This window comes from Hyla sarda, chromosome 7 (genome assembly GCF_029499605.1).
Source record: "Hyla sarda isolate aHylSar1 chromosome 7, aHylSar1.hap1, whole genome shotgun sequence".
In the NCBI taxonomy this organism is placed as follows: domain Eukaryota; kingdom Metazoa; phylum Chordata; class Amphibia; order Anura; family Hylidae; genus Hyla; species Hyla sarda.
Window position 1 is genome coordinate 106,560,566 of NC_079195.1, and position 26,935 is coordinate 106,587,500.

The 26,935-nt window shown below is 42.1% G+C and overlaps 1 protein-coding gene and 1 long non-coding RNA gene across 9 annotated transcripts in view; one reads left to right on the top strand and one right to left on the bottom strand.

Annotated features, from left to right (window-relative positions):
• Positions 1-3,975, top strand: part of LOC130282280 (uncharacterized) — a 33,066-nt gene extending 29,091 nt beyond the window's left edge. The window contains exons 2-3 of the long non-coding RNA XR_008846312.1: positions 1,500-1,622; positions 3,872-3,975. This is a non-coding gene — a long non-coding RNA (uncharacterized LOC130282280). The remainder of the gene's footprint in view (positions 1-1,499; positions 1,623-3,871) is intronic.
• LOC130282279 (sorbin and SH3 domain-containing protein 1-like) overlaps positions 1-26,935 on the bottom strand; it is a 404,864-nt gene that overhangs the window by 39,447 nt on the left and 338,482 nt on the right. For all 8 annotated transcript variants that reach the window (XM_056530335.1, XM_056530339.1, XM_056530338.1 and 5 more), the window contains 4 exons: positions 24,301-24,384; positions 18,215-18,280; positions 9,884-9,976; positions 6,662-6,699 (listed from right to left, as the gene is read on the bottom strand). In XM_056530335.1, coding sequence (XP_056386310.1) covers positions 6,662-6,699; positions 9,884-9,976; positions 18,215-18,280; positions 24,301-24,384 — 281 coding nt within the window. The remainder of the gene's footprint in view (positions 1-6,661; positions 6,700-9,883; positions 9,977-18,214; positions 18,281-24,300; positions 24,385-26,935) is intronic.

The following is a 26,935-nucleotide window of genomic DNA, read 5'->3' on the forward strand; positions in this document are numbered from 1 at the left end:
TTCATTGTATAAATGTAAATAAGGCTCTATTCACACTAGCAGTATGGTTTCCAGCAGTGCTGCATCCGTCACATGATAGACATCATCTGGGCTTGGAAGACCCCACTGACTCCTTTCAGGTTCTGTTGTGGTGTTCATTTTGTCAGGAAAAATATTGCTGCACGCTGTGCCTTGCTTCCCTTTAAAGGGGTACTCCGGTGCTTAGACCTCTTATCCCCTATCCAAAGGACAGGGGATAAGATGCCTGATCGCGGGAGCCCCGCCGCTGGGGACCCCCATGATCTTGCACGCGGCACCCCGTTTGTAATCAGTCCCCGGAGTGTGTTCGCTCCGGGTCTGATTACCCGCGACCAAAGGGCCAACGTCATGCCCCCGCCCCCAGTGTGATGTCACGCTCCGCCCCTCAATGCAAGCCTACGGGAGGGGGCGTGACAGCTATCACGTCCCCTCCCGTAGGCTTGCATTGAGGGGCGGAGCATGACATCACATGGGGGTGGAGGCGTGACATCACACGCACACGCTCCGGGGACTGATTACAAAGGGGGTGCTGCGTGCAAGATCATGGGGGTCCCCAGCGGCAGGACTCCCGCGATGAGGCATCTTATCCCCTATCCTTTGGATAGGGGATAAGATGTCTAAGCACCAGAGTACCCCTTTAAATCTGATGCTACTAACAAGAAATGCTCTAAAGGGATCCTCTAACAGTATTGTGAACACAGCCTAAGGCCCCTTTCACACTACCCTCGTCACCCTGCAAAAACTCCCGTCATGAACCCCCATCTGAAAGTCCTTAATATGGCTGTCAAAATATCCCAGTCAATGGGATTTTTTTGACCATCCTGCAGGACCAGTTATGTCCCGTTATGACTAATGGCCGTTATTTTGGACAGGACAAAAGACGGTGCATGCACTAATTTTTGTCCCGCCAAAAATAATAGTGGAATAATGGCCGTTAAAATGTTAACATTGAAGGCTACGGGTGACGGATGTCACAACTGAAATCCATTAGTTCCCGTTATTTTAACGGTCGTTATTAGCTTTGATTTGTATTCCGCATGCTCAGAACATGGAAATAAAATAACGGACTATAACGGATGAAATAAAGGATGATAATGGATGGAACATGTCCGTTATTATGACAGAATACCCATTAAAATAACGAACGTTGGTCATCCGTTATCATCTGTTATGTTCAGGTATTTTTCTATTTTTTTTATGACCTCTTTCAGCAGAAAAACGTCTGTTTTAATAAGCAGGAACATGACGGTAGTGTGAAAGAAGCCTAATATTGATCATACTGGGCCAACACATAGGATGCAGTCAATATATGCATGACCAACATCACAAACAGAAGCCAATATCTACAATTTGCAATAAATACAATACTGAATTAGTACTAATGAACTAAACCAGTACAGTTAGAGGGTATCATAACAGTTAGCTGTATCTTTGTCCTTGTCAATATAATGCAGGGATCGCGCTTGTCTATTATTATGCAGAGCATCTTCACCCAGCACAGACTAGTCTCCTCCTGCACTACAGGCCGTACCTCACCTAGCGCGATGTGCTTCACTTACTGACGTCGGATGCAGTGCAGAGCATCTCTCCCTGCGCTGTCAACGGTGAGTGTATCTTCCTGATCGCTCTGTTCACTGCCTCGCTAACATTTATGCCTTATGTTTTTTACTTGAAGTCTTCTGCATAAAAAAATGGTATGTTTTAATGAAGTATGTTTTAATGGTTTATATTGAGTTTTATTGTTTTTACCACATTAACTTTGCTTCTTATGTAACAGTGTATGTTGACTTAGCACACCACTTGTGATGAAAGAAGAAGTAGTTTTTATTTTAGCAATCCAATAGACAAAGTGATGTTTCGGTCAATTAAGACCTTCCTCATACCAGATTGCTGCGGAGGAACAGGGAATTAAGGAAAATGTGATGGTCAGATACCGTGGTGAGTGGCAGGCGACCGCAGTCGCAAGATTGCGGTCGCCTGCCACTCACCACGGTATCTGACCATCACGTTTTCCTTCATTCCCTGTTCCTCCGCAGCAATCCAGTGGTGTGCTAAGTTGTTTTCTACATTAGATTTAATACGGCTTGGGACCCTAACCTAGCACCCACGCTGCCAGAGTGTGCTGTATCTACTACAATACGTCACCGGACATCAACTCGGAAGTTTTTGTTACAATTAGTATCCTCTTGTGTATATACAGTATGTAACACCTCGTGGAAGCTTGTTATTATGCCTGATGAGGAGCCCGTTTGGGCTAGAAACGTTTATCTTATGCACTGCATGTTTTTACAATAAAGGATCGTTCCTATTTCACTATTGGTCCGGTCCTCTCTGATTCCTGTGCCCGAATTAGAAGTTCCCATTCTTCTCTCGCACGAGTACCCTTTGATGTCAATATAAAAGGAACAGCATAGTGGCTCATTGCGTAGCACTGATTTCTTGCTGCTAGAGCTGGGCGGTATGACCAAATATGTGTATCACAGTATTTTTGTACCTTACGGCGGTTCCACAGTATATAAAACGGTATTTCTCCCCCCCAAATCATGTAACCAGTGAGCGCTGTTCTGCTTCTCACCCCCCCAAATTAATTATCAGCCCAGCGCTGCACTGTCCCCATCGTGGTACTACTCACGTCACCCGCAAGCGCTGCCCTCCTCGTCCTCCTGTTTGTTGCGGGCCAGCGGCGCTGACACTCTATACTGTACGCTGTATCCCTATGCCCAGGCTGCAAAAGACAAACAAAATAAACTTTAACGCACCTTCCTACATCTGCCTCACGGTCTTCCTGGGTACGGGAACGTAGGAGAGCCGTCAGCCTATCACCGGTCGCAGCGATGTTCCGCCTCTGCCGGTGATAGGCCGAGCCCACTGTCATGTAAGAAGTCAGCCGGCTTCTTACATGACAGTGGGCTCAACCTATCACCGGCTGAGGCGGAACATCGCTGCGGCCGGTGATAGGCTGATGTTCACGTCCCCAGGAGGTAGGTCCGGACCAACGGAGGAACGTAGGAAGGTGCGTTAAAGCTTATTTTATTTATCTTTTGCAGCCTGGGCATAGGGATACAGCGTACAGTATAGTGTGTCAGCGCCGGGGGCCCGCAACAAACAGGAGGAGGGCAGCGCTTGCGGGTGACGTGAGTAGTACCACGAGTGGGACAGCACATGCTGGGCTGATAATTAATTGGGGGGGGGGGGGCAGAACAGAGCTCATGGGTGACATATGATTAGTTCCCCGATGTGGGGACAGCGCAGCGCTGGGTTGATAATTCATTAATTCCCAAGGGGGAGGGGCCCAACCGGTATTGCGGTATGGGAAAAATTCATATCGTGCAGCACAAAAATTTCGGTATTCAGTATCAACCGGTATACCGCCCAGTACTACTTGCTGCACTAAGTTCTTGGGTTCTGTTTTGACCAGGTCAGCATTGTTATGGAGAATGTTTGTTCTCTATGTGTTATCATGGGTTTCCTCCCACAATCCCAAAAAAGGTCTTGATAAGGCAACTTGTATGGCCAACAGCAATCTTTTTAAATTCTTTCATACATGTATACTTGGTGTGGTGATGGGGAAAGAATAGAAAGCTGCTGCCAGATCCTTTTCTTCCACATCATCATCCATCAGGAGGCTGTCATACTATTCCTATTGGCAGACATGGGCACAGGATTGGCTAAAAGTGAACCTGAACTGTAGATGGTAAATCTTTCTATGTGATTGAAATTAACTTTTGGAACCTGCTCTGGATAGAGACTATATCAGGTAAATCAAATGTAAATTGGACATACCTAGAAATCTTATCTGAATTGGTGGACTACCTAATACTTATGGGATGTTCTATGTTTCCCCCAATAGCAGATATCAGGAGAAGGAAGGATCAAGTATGTGGCTGATCTTTGTTTCCCTGATCCCCACTGAAAATATATGCCTGTGCATCTATATGGAAGGTTAGAAGCAATTTGTACTTTACACCAGAAATGTATTCTTGAATTGTTGCATATGCAATACAATAATATGTAAGTGTTGAAAATATGCTCTACTCGAGTCCCTCATAAATAATGCACAATATTCTTTCTAAGCTTCACAATCCTGAAGGGAAAGTGTTAATATGTTAACAAGAACAGAATTCCACCCTGAAGTGCTTATGCAAATCCTGAAGATATTTTCTGTAGGATTTAAACTTTTAAAAGAATAATTTACAGATCCCTCAGTGCACCCCCACCCAGTTATGGTGACTGAGCCCCTCCAGAATCTTTTAGGGATTTAATATTAGGTAGGAATGTAGGTAGCATCTTAACTTATCTTATGCGTTGCATGTTTTTACAATGATCTGATCGCCACGGCAGCGCTGGGGGCGATCCGATCATCCATTTTAGTGACCCCCATGCTGCAGATGCCGTGATCTGTACTGATCACAGCATCTGAGGGGTTAATGGTGGACATCCGCACGACCGCGGATGTCCACCATTACCAGCGGCTATCAGCAGCCGGGACCTGCCGCGCAAGACACGAGCATCGCTCCGATGCTTGCGGTTACGCATAGGACGTAAATGTAGGTCCTGGTGTGTTAAGTACCAGCCCACCAGGACGTACATTTACATCCGGCGTCAATAAGGGGTTAAACATCTCAATCCTTCCAGTACTTATCAGCTGCTGTATGCTCCAGAGGAAGTTCTTTTCAGTCTGACTGCAGTTCCTATCTGCTGACACCTCTGTCCGTGTCAGGAACTGTCCAGAGTAGGAACAAATTCCAATAGCAAACCTCTCCTGCTCCGGACAGTTCCTGACATGGCCAGAGGCGGCAAATTTTTTTTTCTACTGGAGTACTCCTTTAAGGTGGCAATATATATTGGATAAAAATAGGTAGATAGTGGAATTACAGATGAACAAACGATCATCTGAAGGACAATCACTACGCAGATATGGAACAACCATAAACATTTTAGTCCATATTGACCGTCAAACTGGATCTATATGATCAATGACACCGAATGGAGGATAAACATTTTTTAGGGCATTTTTCTTCAACAAACATTCTTTCATTCAACAAACCCCCAAAAATGTGAACTACAGTCGACTCCTTTTTGGACGATTAACAGTCTGTCAATGGTTGACTAAAAACGATCGTTTTTTGTTAAAGGAATAGTCTGGTAAAAACCAACTTATCACCCATCCACATGAGAGGGGATAAGTGTCTGATCACGGGGGGGTCCGACCGCTGGGACTCCCCTGCGATCTCCTGCCCGGCGTGCTACAGATGCTGCACGCTCCATTCATTTCTATAAGAAGCTGGAGATAAGGTCAGCACTGTGGATATGGTATACGTTTTTTCCAAAGACTACCCCTTTAAATTTCACTCTGACGAATAATGGTTTTGGTTGAAGTTGTTCCCTTTCATCAACCTTAATCTAAGGTGTATGAGTAAGTTTATAAACAACAACAACCTGAGCTCTCCTGCAGTTCATCTCTGTGTTAAACCAAAGGTAACACAATATACAGTACAGTGGTCCCTCAACTTACAATATTAATTGGTTCCAGGTTGACCATTGTATGTTGAAGCCAGTGTATGTTGAGACCAGAACTCTATGGAAACCTGGTAATTGGTTCTGAAGCCACCAAAATGTCATCCAAAAATAGGAAAAAGTGAGAATTAAAGAAAAATAAGTAGATAACTAATACAGATAAAGCAAATCCTTACATATAAAAGTAAGAAAGAGCTGCTGGGAGCTGTAAATCACTGTCTAGGTCAGTGATTCCCAACCAGGGTGCCTCCAGCTGTTGCAAAACTACAACTCCCAGCATGCCCGGACAGCCTTTGGCTGTCCGGGCATGCTGGGAGTTGTAGTTTTGCAACAGCTGGAGGCACCCTGGTTGGGAAACGCTGGTTTATGTAGAGGACAGGAGCTTCTTCAGGGTCCTGTACAGTAAACACAATGTCCTAAAAAAGTATCATGGAGCCACCCTTACCTGGTGTCCAAATGAGCAGCTAGCCCTGGCACAGGTAAAGAGTACAGAACATGTACTACCTCCCTGTACTGTAGGGGGCGCTACCAGACACCAGTCAGTGCATACACTTCAGTAATACAGGGGTTTTACCAGTGAATGTCCATTCTGGTTGGTCAGTTCTTCCAGCGATTGACATGGTCTGGTTTCAAGTTACACTGGTCCAGAAAAGACCATTGTATGTTGAAACTATTGTATGTTGAGGCCATTGTAAGTTGAGGGATCACTGTATTATGAAGAATTGTTTATCTACAGCTTGCCCTATACATACACACAATTCTGCCATGTGAATAAATGGGAAGTGCAAAAGGGATATAAAACATGCATGGCATGGGAGATGGTATGAATAACGGCGAGACATTATTTAAATAATCTTTTGATAAATACAGAATATCAGCCTAAAAGAAGAAATTGTATGAATTCAATCCATTGCATGCTTTAGACATTGTAACCAAAGGGAAACTAATAGCTTATAAAAACATAAACTAGGTGCGGAGCATGCAGGAGATATATAGGGGATGGAAACGTTATAATGTTTTTAATGAAACCTGCTAAACTGGGGTAAACATTGGGCATTCTGGGACTACCCGGTAAGAAAGGAAGCACAGAAAGCATACATTTATATGAGAAATGATTGTAACTTACTAGGATGGAAGGTCGTCCGGGCGGCTCACAGCTGCATTCTGCAAGAATCCAAGAAAAGTGGTCACTCAGATGCGGAATCGGCAGACAATATCCTTTAGTATGCTGTGCGTTTTGCCATTGTACCTCCATGAATGTATGAAAACTTTCGCCACCACAGTGTGCGCTCACGTCTGGAGACAGCCAGCATTCAGGGCCGTCCCTGAGCTTTACAATGACTAGTCGCTTTTTATGTCTGTAAATGAGTCACTGCCTACAAAAGCCAGCACAGGCAGATAAGCAGCTGGTATAAGAATAGCAAGCCGGGAATTGTTTTCACACAGTTTTTCCTTGAGAGGTGCAATCCCACATCTGAGAGACAGCAAGTGTGAGAGAAGATCTCTGCCATGGAAATTGGGAACGAATGGCAAAACCGAATGGCTCTAGTTTCCAGAATTTTATTCGTAATAAAAGGATTAATACCCATGGTGTAATGAAGCATAATAGCAGAAATTTTTTTTTATATATGAGTAAACCCTCACAATGCAGGGACTCTATGAATGTGTAATGGCTTCATTTTTTTTTTTTTTGCCTCATTTTTCCATGGGTGTTTACCTGTGTTTTGAGGGAAAATGCTGCAGTCAATAAGGAAGTATAAAGCAATGCTTTTTGGTGTTTTTTTTTCTTACTTTGGATAAATTTTTTGGGCCCAGAATACTTTAATATAAGGAGATAATTGGTGAAGCTTTAACTATAAAACATTTTTTCCTAATGTATATAAAAAGAAAAAAAGTCAATGGTGGCAATGGGAAGCACTTCTTTCTGACCAGTTACCAATCCTGGTTGGGACAGATTTGAAGGGTCACCTTTTTCACCTGCTGGATACTATTGTTTTTTGTGTATATGAAGTACACAATAGTTTTTTTTTCCACGTAGGTGTTGTTACAAGTGCTATGGCACAATTACTATGCGGTTAAAATAACACACAGGTATAGGCTCGAAGGTGGAAATTTGGAGGCTGAAATGTAAAGGACGCAAAGAACTACATGTTAGAGGCATACTTAAAGGAGTACTCCTCTGCCCCAGTGTTCTGAACATTTTGTTCCGATCACTTGGAGCGGGCGGTGGGAGTCTTGATATCATGGCCATGCCCCTCGTGATGTCACACCATGCCCCCTCAATGCAAGTCTATGGGAGGGGGCATGGCGGCCGCCACGCCCCTCCCATAGACTTGCATTGAGGGGGCGTAGTGTGACATCACAAAGGGCGTGGCCGTGACATCACAACCCCCACTGCCCACACCCAGCATTCTAAATGAACACCGGGTGCTGCACAGCAATCAGACATCTTATCTTATCTGATATGATGTCTAGGGGCGGAGTACCCCTTTAATGCAGACACAGGATACGCCACTGTATTGAGGTATAATGCCTTTTCCCAGCACCACGTGTATCACTTTAGGATATGTAGCTCTGCAATGTCACAAACCTCAGTGCACAGAAATATATTTACAGTGACAATATGGAGCTGTGACCAATGGAGTTACCATACAGGCATACATAAGTACATACATTGGATAGCAGATTTCTAGGTTGTGGCCCAATTGTAGAAGGTGTGGAGGGTGTACAATCCTGTTCGCTCTTTAGGCAGCTCTTAGCTCCATGGTACATTTAGGTTCAGATGACAACGTTCAAAGCGCATATTGCAATATTCATTACAGCCTAGTACATGGGGTCATACAGCACATCTGGAAGCCGATTATAAAAGCAATTTTACTGATCAGCCAAAGCTTTGCAAGCACAGAAAAGCAAAGGACAAGACAAAACATATACAGTATGAGCAGATATACAATATACAACGGAGGTGCCTCTTGTAGAACCAATCAGGATGCACCATCCATGAGGTGAGCACCTAGATGAGTAGATATATGGTCCATTTGGGAGGAGGGGAGGTTAGACTAGAATAAACACATTCTAATATGTATCATTGTGAGGATAAAAGCAATGGCGCTACAATACACAGGCTGGATTTGAGAGAGGAGACGGGGAAGAGAATTCATTATACTATTACAGAGACTTAAGAATGTGAAGTCAGATCGTGCAGCGGAAAATAATTGCCAGAGTGTTAATTGATTCCGCTGAATTTAGAAGATTAGCTTTTAATAAGATTCTGCCACAAGGTCCCTCTGAGTTAGGAAAATATGATCTTCTTGGAGCCACTTTAGAGAACATATTAGTGAATTTGGATTCCCTAATTGCTAATTATTAGCAATGCCCTGATATAGCAGAAGTGGTTTGTGATAATATCTCTGGTATTGGACATGACATCTAAGGATGATCTGGCATAGATGACCTCTGGTGTGGTTGTGCAGGATAAAAAATAAACATTGCATGCAATGTATGCATCTGGCACATACACATTGGCTTCCAACTATACCAGATTACTGAAGATAGGTGATCCTGGTCCTACTTATCAGATCTGGCAGAAAAGAAAGTGCTTCACTGTGTCCACAAGTCTATAGATTCATCCGTTTAGGTTTTCTCCATTACGTTTAACTAGCCAGTAGTAGTATTCAATTCAAAAATGAGGATTTATCTAACCCATATAAAGATGAAGATTTTGCCAGGTATAAAGGTTCCTCTCTAGCTATTTTGGATAAAGATCTTATAACGATATTGCAGTGGCAGGTGATCACTTGTGCTATATACCTACAGAAGCTGTATATAACCGTCTTTAAAGGGGTTTCATAGATTTGGAAACTATGGCTGGTCCGAAAACAGTACCACACCTGTCTAGGGTTGTATGTGGTATAGCAGCTCAGCCCCATTCAGTTCAGTGGATCTAAACTGCAATATCATTGGGTGTTTGTGCATCTGAAAGGAAGTTTCCAGGTTGTTATGGATAGAATGTTGCACTAAGTTTGGAGAAAACAAATGAATCTGTTGGGTTGGAGTTGTCTGGTTCTACATGAGAATGCACCTTCACATATATGGAGAGCTAGGTTCACAATTACATGCCAGCCAGATGTTACAGTTCTCCAGGTCGACACATGCACAGACATATTACTGTGGAATTTTATGATCACAGGAGGAATAGGCAAGTACTGTATACAGGAAGATGCAGAAATGTCACTGTCTTTATACATTCCACAGGCCAGGTTGCAGATGGGATTAGTGTTGTTATGAAGAAAGCCTTTCTCCATTCCATGAATTGCAGGCAAATTGACAGTAGAAAGAACTTTCATACCATTTTATTGGAATCTTTATAACACTTGTCCATTCTCTCTAAATCTGCATCTAACTCAGACTCGTACTGATAGAGGTCTTTCTCTAGCTCAGTCTAGTTAAAGAAGAACAAGACAATAATAGACATTACACATAAAACAGATCTTCAGAGGTAAGACACACATTTTAAGATGCACTCAGTGTTTTTCCCCCACATATTGCACCACACTCACCACCTCTATTCCTACAATGTCATCTGTTCCTTCCCAGCTCAGCAGCATCCATATATTTCATCATTACTGCAGCTGAGCCATGTTACTTCTGATCAGCCAACATGCATGTTCACTCTCAGACTTCATCCTGCACTGTGCTCTATCAATCCCAGCACAACAACTCATGAGCAGCTGGAGCCAGTAATATATCTACCTCTGGGAAGGGAAGCTGAATTGTCATCTTCTCCATTATAACTGTGTGACAGGAGCTGTATAATCAGTATATGTAACTGGGATAGGAGTTTCTGCTCCCTTGAGACAGTAGTGATGTTCCATTTTCCTGGACCAGTCAGAATGCAAGGCTGAAAGTAAAGCATTAGCATTCTCAGTTGGCCCAAAGAAATGAGTTACTACTCATGTGTGTGCACACAACCCCCATACCGGCTCTGATAGTCAAAAATGCCAGCTCTTGCAGGGAGAAGTAATAGATGGCACAGCCATTCTGCTCTTGTTCATCCAGTACTTAACACATTTAGCGGCGGCAGTGTATAATGTCAGGGGTTAGCCTTTTGGGTCAGGGTAGGATAACCCATAACCTTTAACACTGCCCTTCCACAGAAGTGTGTTTAGCATTAGGTGGGCAAGAGCAGAAGCACTTTCAGCAAATGCCGGGGAAGGGTGTGAGCACATGTGCATAGTTACTGTAATTTTGGAGGAATAGGTGAGACTGCATCACTGTAGTGACATGGGTCCAGCATTCTGTTGTAAAATGGCACAACAATAACCCCACTTAGAAAACAGAAGCACAGAAGAAATATCCTTATGGCCAACATGACATCACATGATCCAACTGAAAGAAAAGATTCCAGGAGAGTTTTCAGATAGAAAGGAATAAATAAAATCAGATAATAATGCAGTCATGGCCGTAATGTTGGCACCCCTGAAATTTTTCTAGAAAATGAAGCAAATTGGACATAATGTAACACCAAACTCCAAAAATGGGCTGGACATAATTATTGGCACCCTTAACTTAATATTTGGTTTTACACCCTTTGGAAAAAATAACTGAAATCAGTCGCTTCCTATAATCATCAATAAGCTTCTTACACCTCTCAGCCGGAATGTTGGACCACTCTTCCTTTGAAAACTGCTCCAGGTCTCTCTTATTGGGAGGTGCCTTTTCCCAACAGCAATTTTAAGATCTTTCCACAGGAGTTCAATGGGATTTAGATCTGGACTCATTGCTGCCACTTCAGAACTCTCCAGAGCTTTGTTGTCATCCATTTCTGCATGATTTTTTACATAGGTTTGGGCTCATTGTCCTGCTGGAAGACCCAAGATCTCGGACGTAAACACAGCTTTCTGACACTGGGCTGTACAGTGCAACCCAAAATCTGTTGGTAATCCTCAAATTTCACGATGTTTTGCACACATTCAAGGCACCCAGTGCCAGAGGCAGCAAACCAACCCCAAAACATCATTGAACCTCCACCATATTTCACTGTAGGTACTGTGTTCTTTTCTTTGAAGGCCTCATTCCGTTTTTGGTAAACAGTAGAATGATGTGCTTTTCCAAAAAGCTCTATCTTGGTCTCATCTGTCCACAAGATGTTTTCCTATAAGGATTTTGGCTTACTCAAGTTCTTTTGGCAAAATTTAGCCTTGCTTTTTTATGTCTCTGTGTCTCCTGCCATAGCGTTTCATTTCATTAAAATGTTGACGGATAGTTCACGCTGACACTAATGCTCCCTGAGCCTGCAGGACAGCTTGAATATGTTTGGAACTTGTTTGTGGCTGCTTATCCACCATCCAGACCTATTGTGCGTTGACACCTTTCATAAATTTTTCTCTTCCATCCATGCCCAGGGAGATTAGCTACAGTGCCATGGGTTGCAAACTTCTTGATAATGTTGAACACTGTGGACAAAGGCAAATCTAGATCTCTGGAGATGAACTTGTAACCTTGAGATTGTTGATATTTTTTCACAATTTTGGTTCTCAAGTCCTCTCCTCCTCATTCTGTTGTCCATGCTTAGTGTGGCACACACACAATGTAAAGACTAAGTGAACTTCTCTCCTTTTTATCTGCTTTCAGGTGTGATTTTTATATTGCCCACACCTGTTACTTGCCCCAGGTGAGTTTAAAGGAGCATCACATGCTTAAAACTATTTTATTTTTCCACAATTTTGATAAGGTGCCAATAATTTTGTCCAGCCCATTTTTGGTGTTTGGTGTGACATTATGTCCAATTTGCTTTTTTTCCTCCCTTTTTTGGTATAGTTCCCATACACACAAAGGGAATAAACATGTGTATAGCAAAACATGTGTTACAGCAATCCTTTTCAGTGAGAAATACTTAATTTTCTAGAAAAATTTCAGGGGAGCCAACATTGACTGTAGCTGAAAAAAAAAAATATATATATATATATATATATCATAAACTACAAGGCTTGCAGCACTACTTATCCAATCCTTGGTTTGGTGCCAGCATTCTTAGACCCGATTAAAGTCCATCAGATATATGCAAAAAGATGTCACAGCACTCTCCAAACAGTGAAAAAAAAATCCAAAAATGTATTGGCTCAATTCATAGCAGCGTTTCTGTCCTCTCATAGAACCATTTTCAAGCTTTAAAATGGTCCTGTGAGAGGACAGAAATGTTGTTATGAACTGAGCCAATACATTTTTGGATTTTTTTTCCACTACAGTGACCCCTCGACCTACGATGGCCCCGACATACGATAATTTCAACATGCGATGGCCTCTCAGAGGCCATCGCATGTTGAAGACAGTATCAACTTACGATGCTTTTGTATGTCGGGGGCCATCGCATAAATGGCTATCGGGCAGCGCAGACTGCTTCAGCTGCCGCCGGATAGCCGTTTACGGTGCCCCGTGTGGTCCGCTGACGATCACTTACCTGTCCCGGGGCTCCGGCGCGTCCTCTTCGGGATCCCCTGCATCATCTGCGCTCTCCATCGTCGTCATCACATCGCTGCGCACACCGTCCTGTCATCCAATAGGAGCGGCGTGTGTAGCGACGTGATGGCAGCGACAGAGAGCAAGGATGCCGGGGAAGCAGAGGCCTTGCCGGAGCGTCGAGGACACCTCGAGACGCGGTGACAGCGATGGACGGCGACATCCCGGGCAGCGGTGACGAGCGTTGACGGTCCGGAGCGGCGGGGACAGGTGAGTACAACTTCCTCTAACAGTGGTCTACAACCTGCGGACCTCCAGATGTTGCAAAACTACAACACCCAGCATGCCCGGACAGCCAACGGCTGTCCGGGCATGCTGGGTGTTGTAGTTTTGCAACATCTGGAGGTCCGCAGGTTGTAGACCACTGTCCAATACTTTACATTGCACGGATCCCTCAACATACGATGGTTTCAACAAACGATGGTCCGTTTGGAACGGATTGCCATCGTATGTTGAGGGACCACTGGTATTTGGAGAGTCCTGCGACATCTTTTTGTATATATATCTATACATATATATATATATATATATATATATATATATATATATATGTATATATATATATATACCAAGAGACTAGCAACATATAAAAATTATTACCAGAGTGCTTCTTTAAGCACTTTAGGATGCATTTGTTTGATAAAATTTTATACAAGTACAAACCATTGACGTAAATTGCGATTGAAATTATAGATTTTACTAATTGTAAAAGGCTTTAAAAACTTCATTATCTGCTTTAGGTACAACAGATGTCAAGAACTCGTTCTATTCTTTTATTCCCCAGTATTACCTTGACAACATGCAGCCACATCTGTTAAATGCGCACATTTAGAAGGAACACGTTAAAAGCAACATAAAGGGAACCCGTCACTTGGAAAGATTCCCTTTACATTTTTACATTGTTTTATCATCGATGATGTTATGTTCACAACTGTAACTAAAAAACATAAATTCCACTGTATGAGTCGTCGTAGCTGTCGGAAATTGTAATGTGACCCCTCCAGCCCCAGAGTGCTCCCAGTAGGTACATACATATATAACAAGTAGAGATGAGCGAACTTACAGTAAATTCGATTCGTCACGAACTTCTCGGCTCGGCAGTTGATGACTTTTCCTGCATAAATTAGTTCAGCTTTAAGGTGCTCCGGTGGGCTGGAAAAGGTGGATACAGTCCTAGGAGACTCTTTCCTAGGAATGTATCCACCTTTTCCAGCCCACCGGAGCATGTGAAGGCTGAACTAATTTACGCAGGATAAGTGATCAACTGCCGAGCCGAGAAGTTCGTGACGAATCGAATTTACTGTAAGTTCGCTCATCTCTAATAACTAGCTCTTTTCTAGCACCTTGGTATTCCCTGTAAGCTATAGAACCCCAAGTAACCCTCTTTTTACAGTCTCTTTGCACATAATGTATCGAATGCAAAAATTCTTGCATTTTAGATTTTGCAAAGCAATAATAACCACATTGTCAGAAATGGCTGATCTGACCTTGAAGCAAATTCAGTAAATTAACGCAAATGTGCCAGTTATCTGACACAGTTTTGATACATTATACATACATATTATATTAGTTCACATACAGTATGCATTATACATTTAATAGGAGAAATAGGAGGCAACAGTCAGCAGCTCATCATCCAGCCCAATGTTTTTACAATGCTGATAGGCGTGAAAGTCAATAGTAAAGTTACAGCTGGTGCATTGCTCCGTATGACGTTATTTACATCGCCATATAAATAGTTAATGAAGGTCGTGGTCATTATTTTTCCTTCTTAATTACCATTTTCCCTGGTGGCAATTATAAATGAGAAAAAAAAAAAAAAAAACAACGTTTTTTTTTTTTATCCAGTTAGAGCACATTAAAGGGATAGCACAAGATTGGTCTATGTTAAGTTAAGTCATAAATGTTGGCAGAACCTGCCAATTTTGGCAACAATGGGGTCTCCCAACACTCCCCAGATGGTAATTGTTGGGAAAGATGTGGATCTCAACTGCTCAATTTTTTATTCTATGAGGGAATAGACAACTGTCTATCTCTGCAATGAAAACACTTCTACACTTAGCTTAGAAAATACAGAATTATAATTTCCACATAAGAAACCTAAAAGGGATAGGATAAGCTGATTTGGTCAATTTAATGCATAGCACTTTACTCAAGAGATTGGGCCATATGATTTTTTTTAATTAAGTTTGTATTGTTAAAATTTTAATAAATTTTTTTAAAGATGTTTCTAATTTTTCATGTTACTATTTATATTTTACAAATATTATAAAATGTCACAGTTTTCAGTCGGGCCACTAGGTCTAACATTAAGCTGACACTTGCTGTTTATAGAGATCACTTTTCAGCAGTCTCCTCCTTATTATCACAAACCGGAGTACAGTAAAAGGTGATAACAGTAGATCACTAAGCAGGTTTAGAAAAATCTCCTTAGAGGTTTATTCACACATACAGTATCCTGTGCATATTTGATGCGCAGGATTTGAAGTTGCAGATTTAGGCTGCAGAGTTAAAGTTAGAGTAGTGCGGCGGATAATAACTTATCCCCTATCCAAAGGACAGGGAATAAGATATAGATCTCCTGAACGGGTCCCCAACAGTCTGTCGGAAGCAGCCGTTCCGACCCCCGCAGGAAGCCGTGGCTGACACCCCCCTCCATGTATCTCTCCATGACACCCCCCTCCATGTATCGGATACATGGAGGGGGCGTGTCGGCCAGCGTTCCATGCGGGGGTTGGCACGCCCCATTCCAGCAGATTGCCAAAGCCCTGTACAGGAGTAATTTTTCACTACAGAACTCCTTTAAATTAAAACTAAATGACTGAACACAGCTTTAAATATGCAACTTCAATATGCTCCAGATACTGTACATGTGAATACACCCTAAGGCTAGCGTCACACAAAGCGCATCCTTGGCATATTTCACTCTGTGTAAGCGCCGATGGCAGTGACAAGAGTGAGCTCCCTTCTGCTTCCAGGTAGCTTGGTGTGTCTGCTCATAGCGGTGGATTTCCCGCTGTACATCTTCTACAAGCAGGCAGTGGGTCTACAGTGAGAAGTCAGCCGCTACGAGTAGACACATAGAGCTATCCAGTCGCAGCAGGGAGCTCACTCTTGTTACTGTCATCTATGCATCCGCTGCATGAAATATGCTGCTGATGCGCTCCGCCTGATCCTACCCTTAAAGTAAATGGGGTCTGCTTCAGACTATTAATGCCTATAAATGTCCATGTAGCTTGTTGTAAATTATCTCTCTAAATGTTGTGCAGAAAACTCAGGCTGCCCCAATAATGGTTGCAAACATTACAAAAAGAAAATAGAAATAAAACAGAATGAAAGAACATATTTTAGTACCTTGCTCTAATCAGTTAAAAAAAAGAGAAACATTCCCTATGTGGACAATATCTAATGTTTAGACTACAATGTAGAGTAGGTCAGTGTGTTGCTAATACCATAGCTGTGCTATCAGCTAAATGTAAGGATTGGTTGCTATGGACAAACTTTTCTTAGTTTTGATGAATCTCTTCCAAAATGTTTTTCAAAACACTATAATGGACCATGGTGATGATAACACTTTCATGTTCTTTCTCTATAAATACATGACAGCAACCACTGGTCTCTGGCTATGTCATCCCATTAGGTACTACATCCATACATACAGTACATTGAATGTTTATTTTATGTGTCCACTATAATCTATAGGAATGTTTATTATTCACACAGCAGAGACCACTGATGAAGCATTTTGTATGTAACACATGGTCTGTGTTCACTAGCAGTCAGTAACTGTTTGTACTCAACTAGTTCCAGGGATGTTCAATGTTCTTCACACTTTGAAATCTTTTTTTTTCACCAGTAGAATCAGAAAAGTTTAAAACACAACCTAACTTTTTGAAACTGATCGCATACCCCCAAAAATTCTATCTTTTGGCTGCTTTATTAAACATCTGTAAGGGTTTATTTGTTGTCTATACTACCCCTTTTTGTCAAACAGTAGCCATTGCCAACCTTTCAAGGAACTGAACCCATTTTAACCCACCCCCCCAAAAAATAACAGGTGACACAAAACTATGTGAATCTAATACCCATTGTCCAATTTGCTCTAGCATAAAATGTGTCTTAACAAGAAGTGACCGGATCAAGGATCAAGCAGGCGCTGGGACTCTTCTCAATGCTAAAAGGATTTATTACCCATATTGCAACGCGTTTTACGGCAACTCCGCTTCATCAAGCACTTTTTAGTATTGAGAAGAGTCCCAGTGCCTGCTGGATCCGGTCATATTCTTGTAGGTGTGCCTGTTGTATCTGCTGTTTGCCATTTTTAAGGAGCGGCTGCAGGGTCTCGCTTGCTCCTTTGTAGAAAATAGAAAAGGTGTTTCCCTCAATGACGGCGCTAGTCCATGGGTAGATAGATATGCATTTATTGAAACATAAAAGGCAACGCGTTTCAACCCCGGACAGGGGTCTTCATCAATGCCTGATGAAGACCCCTGTCCGAGGTTGAAACGCGTTGCCTTTTATGTTTCAATAAATGCATATCTATCTACCCATGGACTAGCGCCGTCATTGAGGGGAACACCTTTTCTATTTTCTACCTATGCCTTGTTACCGGTGAGACTGACGTCACCCCGGGAAGTTCCTCGTGGCAGCTGTCCGGTTATTCATTCATTCCAGACGCCACTGTAGGTTTTGTGCTCTTAGCGCATCACCCAAGGTAAGGACCCATTTTGCTTTTGCCTTGTACCATTTACCTAGACGGTCCTCACTAGGTGCGCACCTTTTGTTGCTTTTTATCTCTTTTCATTCGTTTGCTCCTTTGATTGATGCAGACACAATAGTTGTACGTGGACAGTACAACGACCATTGCTGAGTACCAGTTGGTTCTGGTTTTTAATATATGTGCCTCTACGTTATCAGACTACAGAGCGCTTGTTCCTTTTGTTTTAGTTAACAAGAAGTGCACACTGAAAAATGGTTATGTAAGTTCACGTCGAAAAGCATACAATGACATCATGCCAATGTAAACAGCCTACTATATTAAGATGTAGCTTTTCAAGCTGCAAAAACAAAAACAAAAAAAAGCTAACCACACATTCAACACAAGCAAACTGTCAGTAACTGCACCAGACTCTGTCAGACAAAATGAAGAAAGCGTCTTTACCTTCCTATCCTCTACTTTAAGGATAGAGCAATCCCCCGGAGTATAATCCCAAATCTTTTTTGGAGGCTGATGGAAAGCAGAAGAGGAAATAAGATAACGAAGAGAGAAAGAGAGACAAGATATCACAAGGAGTATGGCTTTGAAAGTAACACATCAGTTGAGGCATCTGCGCAAAAAAGGAAAGCATAAAGAAGGAAACAAGCAAAAGCATGTCCCATACCATACTGGGGGGCCAAGTGCCATGCAGACAGTTCTAAGATCTTAGAAATTAGGTTAGCTTGAAGGACATCTGCAGCGTTGCAAACACTTATCACCTATCCTCAAGATAGGGGATAAGTGTTTGATCGCGTGGGGTCCGAACGCTGGGGCCCCCGGCAATCTCCTGTACGGGGCCACGGCTGTCCCGTGCAGGGGGCGTTCCAGCCGCAGCATGACGTTGCAGCCGGCACGCCTCCTCCATACATCTCTATGGGAGAGGCGGGGAGGCAGCATTCATGCCTCCCCGCATCCCCCATAGAACTGTATGGGGACGGGGATGAGACGGGGCGTCACTGTCGACCTCTAGGTCGACGCTATGCGCCTTAGCGCTCACCATGAGCGATTATGGCCGTGCCCCGTTAGGGAGATTGGGGGGGGGGTCCCAGTGGTCGGACCCCCCGCGATCAAACACTTATCCCCTATCCTGTGGATAGAGGATAAGTGTAATGCAGCTGCAGTTGTCCTTTAAGGAAGCGCCCTACATGCTAGGACAAGACCCTGCCTGAACACAGGTGAGTTCACAGGCACCGTGGTAACACCTGTAGTCAAGAAGGAGAATTCTAGCTAAGTTGGATCACTTTGTGACCACCAAGGATTTAATACCATTGGATCAAGAGAGGGCAGAAGCTTGGAAAATCTTTTATCCATAGGAAGGGGCAGAGATTGCTCTCCGTTAATGTGCATGAAGGCCACAAGTACCTACCACATTTACAAATGGCTGAAATTCCACGATGGCAATGTAGGACAATGAGACAGAGGTTCAGCCACAAAGTTTACAAAAGTTGTTACAAAGTAGCCATTTTGAACAATTGAACTACAATTTACATGATGTGGAACCACAGTTGTGTGTTTTTGTAGTTCACTTGTATGACTTGCATTACAATAATGCAGCTTACAGCTAGAAACCTGGAAAAGGCCCATAGCAAATTGGTAATCAGAAAACCTTAAAAGTGAATATGAACAAAGGCAAGCACTGGGTTGCATTTATCACTACTGTTCTATCCACATAGTTGTTTACCAACATATTTATCATCAACCATGTTAAATGTTTAGAGGTTGAAAAAGCTAAGGAGGCTTGGTAAAGGTATAAAGAGGTTTGGTAAAGTTTTCACTATGGAAGGTTGGTGGGGAGTTTCTCTTTAGAGCTGACACAAATAGAGGTAGTGCAGAATCTAAAAAATTCCATTCAGTGTTCAATAAAAGAGAACCAACGGTGAGCACCAAACAAATCCATATCCCAGGTTTCTAGAACTCTTAGGGAGAAAGTGTTGAAATAGTCTAAAGGTGGCCGTTTACATAAGCTGGCTACTTCCTCCCCTTTACCGGTTCATAGTAAAGCAGATCTGTCTAAACCAAAAGCTTGGCAAGTTGCAAAGTAAATGTTATGTTTGTGCAAGAAAAGAGTAATGGGAAAATCCAAGGAATGCTGAAGAGTTGAAATCAAACAATAGTCTAGTACGCTCACACAAGATGATGATTATTTAGTATAGTATGTATAGTTCATTACACATATTGTGCATCTTTCTTGGAAGACTTTTGAATTGACCCAAATGGGTCAAGTGGGACTGGCCCACCAGAGAACCAGAGAATCCTCTGTCCAACCCAGGCTTTGACCTATAGGTTTGCATAGTCAACAAATCTGCTGGATGTGAATATATCAGTTCTATACAGTACATGGGTTTCTGACAATCCCAAATAATACCACAAATCTGCTGGATGTGAATATATCAGTTCTATACAGTACATGGGTTTCTGACAATCCCAAATAATACCACAAATCTGCTGGATGTGAATATATCAGTTCTATAAAGTACATGGGTTTCTGACAATCCCAAATAATACCACAAATCTGCTGACATGTGTGAATATACCCTATTGGATCAGCAGAAGGAAACCTGACTTGGATGTTACTTAAAGCCAATTGTATGCCACTAGGGTCTATTTGTTATGGGCTAATTCACGAGTAACGCATTACTACAAGTTAAAGATAACAAAAAATTTTATGATTAAATTGGATGTTGAATGGATGATGAATGGATATAGAAAAGTTTTGTAGGAAAGTTGGCCTTGGTATCATTTTCTGTGGTTGGCCCAAAGGACCCTAATCCACTAAGATGAAATGCTACCTTTACAAGTAGAGACTCACAATGATTTGTTAATGGGTCCAAAGTTGAGTTGCCTGTGGTCCAGACAAAATGAGTCAGGGTATGTCAACTGAACACACATGTTTACATATAAAACAAGAACAAAGTTTTAGTGGAGCATGGTGTATAAGAGTGTTCTAGTGGAACAAGGCGTATTCACACAACTTTTCTTGTGGATCATGGTATATATGATTGTTCTGGTGAGCAAAGCATATACAGTGGTCCCTCAACATACAATATTTTCAGCACACAGTGGTCGATTCTGGACCATTGTAACTTACAGTAAACTCATACTCTACATACAATATTATGGACAGTCCAGATATGTGAAATGTGTCAATAGCAGAATTGGCATTTCACTAGTAAAATTCCTGTATTACTGAAGTACATACACTGACTGGCTGTCTGGTACAGGGAAGTACAGGGAAGTACAGCATGTTCTGTACTATTTACCTGTGCCAGAAGTAGCTGCTCCTTTGGAAAACAGGTAAGAGAAACTCAATTTAACTTTTTTTGGGAGACTCTGTTTACTGTACAGGACCCTGAAGAAGCTCCTGTCCTCTACATAGACAGTGATTTACAGCTCCCAGCAGATCTTTCTTACTTTTACTTGTAAGGACTTGCTTTATCTGTATTAGTTATCTACATATTTATCTTTAATCCTCACTTTTTACTATTTTTTTAATTATCTTTTGAGCTACAGAACCAATTACCAGGTTTCCATAGATTACCAGTATCAACATACAATGGTTTCAACATACAATAGTTGTCCTGGAACCAGTTTATATTGTAACTTAAGGGACCACTGTACTAACATTCTGGTAAAATACATGGTAGATATCATAATACACTTCTACAGAAGCAAGTTGTATACAACAAGACTGGTAGCTTTAGCACAAAAGTAAAGCTGTCCTGTATAAATAAATTAAGATGTTGGGTATCCATTCTTTGGCTAAAGCCATCAAATTACACCTGAAACTTTCTCAAGTTAAAATTTCACAGCATTTTCCATGCTCCAACTAGCAGCTGCTGAACTCATTTATAATAAATACAGTCAGTCCTTTTTCCAGTGAGAAGTCAGCCATGTCGTTGAGGAAAGAAATAAGAGGTAAAATATCTAATAGTACTGCCATGTGTCTTTCTTAGTATACCTGATAGGACAATAATGTAGTCTCCGGCTTCACACACCAGTGGTGCCCAGTTATATTAAAGGAAAGGCTTATGTGTAGTATCCTATGTAACATAGGACCCAGAGAATCTTTAATGGGTTATCCCATCATCCCTTTTTATACCAAAAGTTCTGAAATTATGTTAACACCTGTTTTATTTTCAGTATTTCTAGCATTAATCCACTTTTCTATCTTGGTGCTGCTATTCTAAAGCAGGCCCTGGACAAAATCAGTCTCCTTCCTCAGCTGGCAGCCAACAATTGCCTTTTTACTCTCTCTCTCTCTCTTTCTGCTATACTTCCATGCTACAGCAGAGGATCTGGTACTGCTATGACAGGAAGAAAGTTATGACAGCTCTGCTGTGAACAGAGGATCACTATGCAGAGACTTGGCTGTAGGGAGAGTAAGGCTGCATTCACACTGCCGGTCTCCGGCAGTGTGAAGCCCGTTATTCTAGCATCGAGAAAAGCCAGAGAAAAATAGTGCCTGCACCGTCTTTTTCTCTGGCTTTTCTCTTCGAAAATGATGGTGCCCGACGGACCCCATTGACTATAATGGGGTCCATTGGGACCTGTTATTGCCTGTTATGACCCATCAAAAGTACAGTGGTCAAACTGCAAAAAAAGTGTGAAAGGGGCCTTACTGATCATATGTGTCCACTCAGAAAATTAGGTGGATGTACACATTGCTAAACTCTCTGAACGCCAGGTGGTGCCCAACTATGGAAGTAAATATTTTTTATGATTTATACCAGTGTTTTCCAAACCCTGCGTCGCCAGCTGTTGCAAAACTACAACTCCCAGCATACCCGGACAGCCAAAGGCTGCTTGGAAAACACTGATATTTACAGTTAACATAATATTTACTTGTACATTCACAAAATAATCATCATTAATGTGTACCTGTCATTTGCAAAAACTTTTATATAATGTGGAAAATAACATTATATGTTTATTTGTAATATACATTGGTTAAAAAATGTGTATATTATTGGGTTAAAAATGTTGTCCATGCAGCTATTGTCTGTGTGCAGAGACAAAATACAGGACAGACAATCAGGGCTCTGTAGACTAATGTCAAGCAGGGCTCTGTACACTGAGGACAAGCAGGGATCTGTGCACTGAGGACAAGCAGGGCTCTGTGCACTGAGGACAAGCAGGGCTCTGTACACTGAGGACAAGCAGGGCTCTGTACACTGAGGACAAGCAGGGCTCTGTACACTGAGGACAAGCAGGGCTCTGTACACTGAGGACAAGCAGGGCTCTGTACACTGAGGACAAGCAGGGCTCTGTACACTGAGGACAAGCAGGGCTCTGTACACTGAGGACAAGCAGGGCTCTGTACACTGAGGACAAGCAGGGCTCTGTACAATGAGGACAAGCAGGGCTCTGTACACTGAGGACAAGCAGGGCTCTGTACACTGAGGACAAGCAGGGCTCTGTACACTGAGGACAAGCAGGGCTCTGTGCACTGAGGACAAGCAGGGCTCTGTGCACTGAGGACAAGCAGGGCTCTGTACACTGAGGACAAGCAGGGCTATGCGCACTGAGGACAAGCAGGGCTCTGCGCACTGAGGACAAGCAGGGCTCTGTGCATTTCGGTGGTTTTGCTCTTTTTTTTGTGCCTTTTCACAAAGGTCTGTACACGTTTCTTAAAAAGGGGACAGCGTTTTTTCACCCAAAACCTTACACACTTTTTAACCTATGTATATTACAAATATACATATAATATTATTATTATCTACGTTATATAAAACCTTTTTGCAAACGGCAGGAACGCTTTAAAATGATGTTTATTACTGTTATACAAGGATTGTCTGTTTATAAACATAGCATGATAGTTTTTTGAATTGTCACATGTAAATGGTAATAACTCCGATGTGTACTATTGGATTATATTTGCAAGCAAGAATGCATACAATAGCAGCAGTGGTGTAAATATCTATTCTCGGATTTGTAAGGGAACTGTAGAGTGTACATTCGCTTTTATAAATAGCATCATAAAACCTTCATGTGGAATCTATCCTGGCATAGTTTCCTCCTTTTCTATAAATGTACCAATGTGATATGGCTCTAGTAGAATCTGTATACAAACACTTGCTTCTTGCAGCTATCTGCAGCCATAAATCACATAACTGCTGGGCAATAATTTAATCTGAAATCGTAATTGTTGAGGCAACCGGATAGAGGAAATCTTATCACAATAAATGGACACCAGGAAGAGCGGGGGATGGGGAATGGAATGGCAACAAACAGGTTATTAAATGAAAATGTATATTCCAACCAAGCCACCGCTTTCTAAATGATACGATAATGTACAGGGATTTTTCTTTGAAAAAAAAAAAAAAAGATATTTACTAATAGATAATATCTTAAATCTGCATTCATATACCCAGAGCTGAACCAAGTAAAGAACCTTTGTTCTGCCGGTAGCAGAAATACAGCTTGGCTATTGTTATTTTATTTAGATCTATAACAAAGCACAAAGTAGCCGATCACAGATCTATCCTACTTACCGGTTTCCCAAATTCCAATTCCGAAAAGAATTTATACCAAGGTTCATTCTTTAAATCTATCTCTTCTGGACTTTTATCCCGAGTCTATAGAGGTCATGACAGGGGGAATGGAAGGAAGAAGGAGAAAAGATCATGAAAAAGAAGAAGGGAAAGGGACTGTTAGAGATGCAGAATTGCCAAGCATGTCTTTCCACTGCCAGGACTGGAAACTAAGAGGGGAGATTTATTATCTGTTACAGGGGATAGAACAGCATACTTCATCCTGCATCTTTAACAGAACATGGATATGCAAGAGCCAGAACTCCCAACACAGGCAGTCGGATGAAACAAAAAGACAGAAAAATACATTTAAGTAAGACAGCGAAATATAATGAATAAAGTGACAACGTAAACAATAGAGACAAGTTGAAAAATCAAACAGAAGGAGCTAGGCAGACAACAGAGAACATAGCGTTAGAAGTTGTGTGGTTTGTTACAATCTATTCCAATCTATTTAAAGTGCATTATAGGTCTTCCCTTCCCATAGGCAGGCTAAGGTATATTGTTTGAGAGGTAAGTAGCCTATTACTCCATATTGCAGCACAATTACCATGTGACAATTACTAAGTTAAAGCAATCGTCAGGTTAGTGGGTAAATAGCTGTGAAATCATAGACCATCACTGGAGTGGTTTACTGAATCAGCCTATAGGGACTAATGTGAGAGGTCAGAAGACGCAGAGGCTGGTGATGTCATTAACTACTAACTGCTTGTCCTCTTCATACTTAAGTACTTTTAATAGATTTTTAATGTTTTTGTATTGTTTTCATGCAGAACTATGGGGAGAGTTTATTAAAAGGGGCTTTCTGGGCTAGTACAATTGATATCTTCAAGATAGGCCATCAATTGATCAGTGCGGTGCCCATCAGCTGGAGTACCAGACAACATTTTCTGTTCTACCCCTATGTTCTTCAAGACAAATAGAAAAAAAAAATATCAGATATATTTATATTTATTTATAGATATGTAAGTTATAACAACAAGCGCTCCTGCATTTCCCTAATGTAATATTTTTATAATCATTTCCTTGGCCAGTAATAACTACTGATCTGCAGGAAATTTCAAGCCTGCATAGCTGAGCTTTAGTAGGGAATTTCCATCCAGCTCAATGTTGTCTTACTGGCACACTCCCATGGCTATTGGGAGCATCTCTGATAAGAACGATACATCAGCATATTGCTACATATACACAGTTTTCTAATTTATGCTTTCAAGAGACTCATTTGTGGAGCTTCATTTTATTATAAGGTTAAAAAAAGACCAGCGTCCAACAAGTTCAACCTATATCCCTAATGAGTCCCTACTGAATTGATCCAGAGGAAGGCAAAAAACCCTCATACTAGAGGTAAAAATTCCTTCCAGACTCCAAATATGGCAGTCAGAATAGATCCCTGGATCAACGTTCTGTCCCTATAGATCTAGAGTCCATAACCTGTAATGTTATTATTCTCCAAAAATGCATCCAGACCCCTTTTAAACTCTTTTACAGAGTTCCCCATGACCACCTCCTCTGGCAGAGAATTCCACAGTCTCACTGCTCTTGCAGTAAAGAACCCCCGTCTGTGCTGGTGTAGAAACCTTCTTTCCTCTAGACGTAGAGGATGCCCCCTTGTTATAGATACAGTCCTGGGTATAAATAGATCATGGGAGAGATCTCTGTACTGCCCCCTGATATATTTATACATGGTTATTAGGTCGCCCCTAAGCCTTCTTTTTCTAAACGAAATAACCCCAATTCTGATCATCTTTCTAGGTACTGTAGTCCCTGTATTACCCCGGTTGCCCGTCTTTGAGCCCTCTCCAGCTCCACTATATCTTTCTTGTCACCCAGTCAGAGGCTATATGCCCAGCAGAGGTGAGTGGATAGTGGAGTGTTAGGCTCAGAATTTGTGCTAGGTTCCCATCCTAAATGAGGCCACCTCCAATGGTGGATGGGGGACACGTTTTGATCACAATGTGTGCTGCTGCAACCCTCTTTTTTTGTATACTCTGATGCCATGGCAGTGTGCACCTGTGTATTAGGCTGTTGTGCTTGCTATATTTCTTTTTTCTTGTATGTACAATTCAGGGGGAAATGGCACCCTCTTTAGCTGTGCACCCCTCCCCCTTTCTCACAGGTGGAGTTTTAAATGGATCCAGCATGTCACCCAGTCAGAGGCTATATGCCCAGCAGAGGTGAGTGGATAGTTGAGTGTTAGGCTCAGAATTTGTGCTAGGTTCCCATCCTAAATGAGGCCACCTCCCCGTGGTGGATGGGGGACACGTTTTGATCAAAAAGTGCGCTAAGAGCCTCAATTTTTTTTGACCAATGTGTGCTGCTGCAATCCTCTTTTTTTGTATATCTTTCTTGTACACTGGTGCCCGATACTGTACACAGTATTCCATGTGTGGTCTGACTAGTGATTTGTACGGCGGTAGAATTATTTCCTTGTCGTGGGCATCTATGCCCCTATTGATGCACCCCATGATTTAATTTCCTTGGCAGCAACTGCCCGACACTGGTCACTACAGCTAAATTTACTGTTAACTAAGACTTTCAAGTCCTTTTCCACGTCAGTCGTCCCAAGTGTTCTCCCATTTAATACATAATCCCAGCC